This window comes from Limulus polyphemus, unplaced genomic scaffold (assembly GCF_000517525.1).
Source record: "Limulus polyphemus unplaced genomic scaffold, Limulus_polyphemus-2.1.2 Scaffold756, whole genome shotgun sequence".
NCBI lineage: Eukaryota > Metazoa > Arthropoda > Merostomata > Xiphosura > Limulidae > Limulus > Limulus polyphemus.
The window spans coordinates 19,347-24,616 of record NW_013666366.1 but is presented as its reverse complement, the minus strand read 5'-3'; the positions used below and the strand labels follow the sequence as shown (position 1 = coordinate 24,616).

At 33.2% G+C, this 5,270-nt stretch overlaps 1 protein-coding gene across 1 annotated transcript; it reads left to right on the top strand.

The window, feature by feature from the left end:
* The first annotated feature begins 1,386 nt into the window (after nt 1–1,386).
* LOC106460342 (Na(+)/H(+) exchange regulatory cofactor NHE-RF1-like) lies at nt 1,387–4,782 on the top strand. The gene is made up of 2 exons (XM_013920034.2): nt 1,387–2,370; nt 3,704–4,782. Exons 1-2 carry the CDS (start codon nt 1,885–1,887, stop codon nt 3,965–3,967), a joined length of 750 nt encoding a protein of 249 aa, XP_013775488.1. The 5' UTR covers nt 1,387–1,884; the 3' UTR covers nt 3,968–4,782.
* The last annotated feature ends 488 nt before the right edge of the window (nt 4,783–5,270 follow it).

Here is a 5,270-nt window from a genome sequence, read left to right as displayed (position 1 = left end):
ATGCCCCAGGCTGAAAGGGCGAGCATGTTTGGTGTGACGGGGATTCGAACCCGCGACCCTCAGATTGCGAGTCGAGCGCCCTAACCACCTGGCCATGAAGATGAGAGGTCACGGTTCAAAGTAGGAAGTTGGTATAACTCAAACCACGGCTCTTCATATCATAGTAAGACAATGGGCTATCTGCGCCCTGCTATCACAGTTTTTAGCACTGTAAATCCGTAAATTTATTGCCGACTCACCCGAGGACATAGATCGTGAATCACCATCTTTTTAAGCAATAATGTTATAATATTTGTTGTGAAGAAAGAAAATATATTATACACTTTAAATAAAAGTCCAAAGATACAACTTTGAGTGTATTGTTTATTTTTATTTAACTTTTTTACACATTTCAACCACTCGTTTGACCATCATCAGGTAACTATGTATTTTGTGAAATACTGCCCGAAAATTTTGCTCCAATTTAGAAAATATATGAGGTGACATCTGTTTTGAATGAAATTAGGTTTTTTTCACGAATAATTAATGCTTATTTTATTTTTCTTCTATTAATGTTGTTCTCATTGCATAATATTTTAAAGTTGATAATGTTAATTGGATGTTGATTTGTTGTGTTCGTAAATGTGTGATGGGGAATTGTTATGTTCTTTTATCCTAATGCTTATGTTGCAGTTGTCTGTTATTAAGCACACAGCTAAACAAAGAGCTATCTGGACTCTACTCACCACAGGTATCGAAACCCGGTTTCTAGCAGTATAATTCCACAGACATACCGCTGTGCCACTGAGGGGCGAAATTATCCAAATAAACTTTCCTTAGATGACCTTTGATTTTAGTGCACGGTTTTTGAATAAAAGTAGCTTTGCTGTTTATTTTGTGTGTTTTTTATGCTTGTTTCCAAATGTTTATGATGTTTTTGGCTACATAGTTATGTCTGAAACGAATGGGTCCGGCACGGCCAGGTGGTTAGGGACGCTCAACTTGCAATCTGCGGGTCGCGGGTTCGAATCCCCGTCACACCAAACATTCTCGTCCTTTCAGCCGTGGGGCATGATAATTTGAGGGTCAATCCCACTATTCGTTGGTAAAAGAGTAGCCCAAGAGTTGGCGGTGGGTGGTGATGACTAGCTGCCTTCCCTCTAGTCTTACACTGCTGCATTAGGGACGGCTAGCGCAAATGACCCTCGTGTAGCTTTGCGTGAAAATTCAAAAAACAAACAAACAAACTGAAACGAATTGATTTATTACATGCTTATGTGTGCTAACAGATGACGCCACGTTACAAGAAAAATAAAAATTGTATTATCAGATATTGCCTCATATTTGGGCGCCCTCTACGAAACAACATCTTTTCTGACGTACCAGTGAGAAAACCGTATCTGCGGTGACTTATAAGTTGTAGGGGTATAACTTATACTATAGTGATAAGATTTTGTTTCTATCAATGATAGATTTAGAGTCACAGTGTCAAGCAGTATTGATGGCTTAAAACTGTGATACTTGACAGAACCTTAATGAAAATTTGTTGCTTCAACCGATCAGGTGTTTTGTAAGACAGGAAGTACAATATTTGGTACCTTTATCAGTTAATGTTAATTTATACTATATTATAAAATTATAGGAGTTTGGTCAATGTACCTTTGTTTAATTTTTTAAGCTAAACAAATAGTAGTGATACAAGTAAGTTAGTAATATTAGTATTACTAACGCTAGTAACAATTAATAGTTGATGTAGTACTAAATAGTAATTACTAATACTAACGTCACTTATACTAGTGTTACTACTCCAAAAGAATTACACTTTACAGGCAATAGCACTAGAGTAGAGGCCGTAAAATAGAAGAGAAAAACCAGCCTATTTCACAGCTAGCAGGGTTAGAAAACATGTCTTCGGAACTTCCACCCGATGCGCCAGCGCCAAGACTATGTCATATTATAAAATGGCCAGATTTTGAAGGTTACGGTTTTAACTTGCATTCACAAAAGTCTAGACATGGACAATACATTGGCAAGATTGATGAAGCTAGCCCTGCTGAGTTTGGTGGTCTAAGGGAAGGAGATAGAATTATTGAGGTAAATGGGGTAAATGTTGCAAATGAAAACCACAAGCAAGTTGTTGAAAGAATAAAATGCATTCCAAATGAAACCAATTTATTGGTTGTAGATCCAGAAGCTGAAAAGTGGTATATAGAAAACAACGTAGTAGTTAAAAGTGGACAGAGTAACGTCATCTTTTTAAAAACCCCAACAAAAAGGCCTGTCAAAGAAACAAGTTTCAATGAAACTGAAAATGAAAGAGAAATGGACAAAGTCGAAAAATCACCAGGGATGAATATAAATGGTTCATCAAAAGAAGAACTAGTATCTTCTGTAAGTGTTTATATTTATGTGTGTGTGTGTGTGTGTGTAAATATTGTTTGGTTTTGTGTAGATATTGCTTGCTTTTCTCTGTGTGTGTGTGTGTGTGTATCCTTTGATTAAAGTATATATTAAGAAGGTGAAATTACAGTTTTAAGTTTTTCTGTCAATCAAAAAAGAAAATATAATAATTTTACACTTTTAGTTTTAAAATCTAGTGTTATCACTGAAGAAAATCGGTTTAAGAAAAAATAAAGCCAATTCTCAAAATGTCAGATGAATGTTATTATTTTATGCGTAATCAATTGATACTGTGAGGAGGCATGTCATGGTAAATTTGAAGTGATTCATTAGACTACATGGTATAAGTACATGTCCAAATGTTAAAAAAATAAGACCTAATGTAGGTGGTGGTGGAATATACATCACTCAGCCCATTTATATAGTAATCATTTCACTCTAAGCAAAACGGAGACCATTAATCCAAGCTGAATGTAGTCATTCACATCCTTATAATTATTCAGCAAACTTTTTCAATTAATTTTAACTAACAACGCACCCTACACCCTTGAGCAAATCATGCCATAATAATGCTTATGTGCAAATAATATATCTGAAATTTCAAAGTGTGTATGTGTTATATGATATTTAATTTCCTACCTTATCATTGTGCTCTCCAACCAAAAGATGCATGGGCAATCTTTGTAGTAATATCTATGTAATTTGACACCTAGTTTGTTTATGCTCCAGTGAACTCAAGTCTAAGCCTCTGAGCATGTCCTTCTAGCTCATATATCTTAAATTAAAGTAGATAATATTGTAGTAATCCTTCCATCCACCATTTTTACCATATAAATATTTATTATACATTAAGAAGTTCAAAACTGGTCTCCAGGTGGTTTTCTTCCTTGTGGTTCCCAGTTTGTGAACTTCTTTGAGTATCTACATATTTTCAGTCGTATATCACCATAACATCTCAACTTATTTCTTTCAATAATTTCTAGTATTAATGTTACATTTAAGTCTCTTAGCCCACTGTCCCTGGTGGCACCTTGCCCATATGGCTATTGAAAAATCTAGCTTTCCCAAACCTAGTCACACTTTACTAAATTACAATTTTCAAAACTAGCCTTAGAATTTATTTGTTTTTACTACATCTAGAAAGTAGGTTTTAAATTGTTATTTTAATTAATTTCTCCTAATTCTAGATTAACCCAACTAATTGAGATCTCATACAGCAGCTTATTAGAAAATCTGAAAGTCAAATGCTTTTGATAAGAAGCTAAGACTTGTATATTTGCATTTCTGATATTAGTGTATGTATTTTGTGTATTTTTATTACTAGAACAAAGCTTTGGCAGAGTCAACATCCTCAAGCCTACCTCAAAATGCAGACAATGTCAACTTAAGCCATGGGAACACTGGCTTAGCTCCTGATTCTCCTCATTCAAGCAAGCCCAGTCAGAATGGCCTTAGTACTTCTAGTGATTTGAACTTCAACATGAGTGCCTCAGAAATGCGCAAATTGTTAACTTCTAAAAAAAAGAAAGACCCAAGAAATAACCAGATGGACATGAAAGAAAAGTACAATCAGATTCAACAATTGTGATGATTTTTATGTCTGTGGATTTTGTTATGATGTTCTGGAAAATTGTTTTACATAAAATAAAACCCAACTTAAGAACATTTTAGCACGTCTGAATGAGGGAATATAAAATAGGGGATTGTATAATGTTATATAAAAGTCTGATGTATAGCTTTATCACTAAATATAATTCTATTTCATATAAAAGTTCTTCTGACCTTAGAAAAAATTACACTGCACTTTGTTCTCCTCAATTCTTTACTGTTTAATGTCTTGAAGTTTTTCTCTCACTTATTTGTAAAATGGTTACTTTACTTTTAAGTCTTATCATGAGTATAAGGACATTGTTACTTTTAGTGTGGCAACATCTTGTTGAGAACTGTATGACTTGTGTGTACATTCATTTACAGTTGTTACATTTTTCAAAAAAAAGACTAGTATATTATTATGTACCTGTCAAATCATTTTGTACATTATACTTAATATGTGTTGTTGCTCTTGAGAAATATTCAATCTATTTGTAAGGTTATTTATGTGTTTGGTCAAATCTTTTGCAATCTCTCTCTCTCTCTCTCTCTCTCTCTCTCTATATATATATATATATATATATATATATATATGTGTGTGTGTGTGTGTGTATAAACAGCCAAGACAGGTGTAACTAAATTGCACACTTTCCTTTGAAATATCAAAAATGAAAGTGGCAAATAAAACGAGTATGGTCCTAAACAGTATTTTAAAACATGCATCTGGGGTGTGTGACATCTAGAATGTGTAGTTTCTTCATCAGAAGGTTTAATACCTGCTACTATGACACTGATTAGAGTTTGTTCATTTAAATTTTGTCTTAACATAGTGTCTGAAAATTTTGTCTTGTTTTTACTTAGAAAATGTCTTATTTGAAACTCACTAGTTTTAACATATTTTTAGTTTAGCAATTGGCTATCTGAGAAAACTAAGACTTGTAGTTCTTCATTTTTATATTTAGTATTAAGTTGAAGAAAAGTTAATGTTGTAGTTAATATTTTAAAAAGTTTTTTACATTAATCAGCATCAAAATTATCTTGATATTATTAATGTGTTTTCAAAACATTTAACTTTTGGAGAGTACAAGGTGTTGCATGCACAACTTTGTTTTCATGTTTATTGAAACTGATTTGAACCAGCAATTGGACAAATTATTGCATGAAGTTTGTATACTGCTTTAGAAGTTACTGTAGGTTTATATTGGAACTTTATAATTGAATGTAAGATTTTAGGATGCATAATGAGCTTATCTCATATGTATTAAAAATATAAAAGTTTACACTAATTTCTGGATGCATGT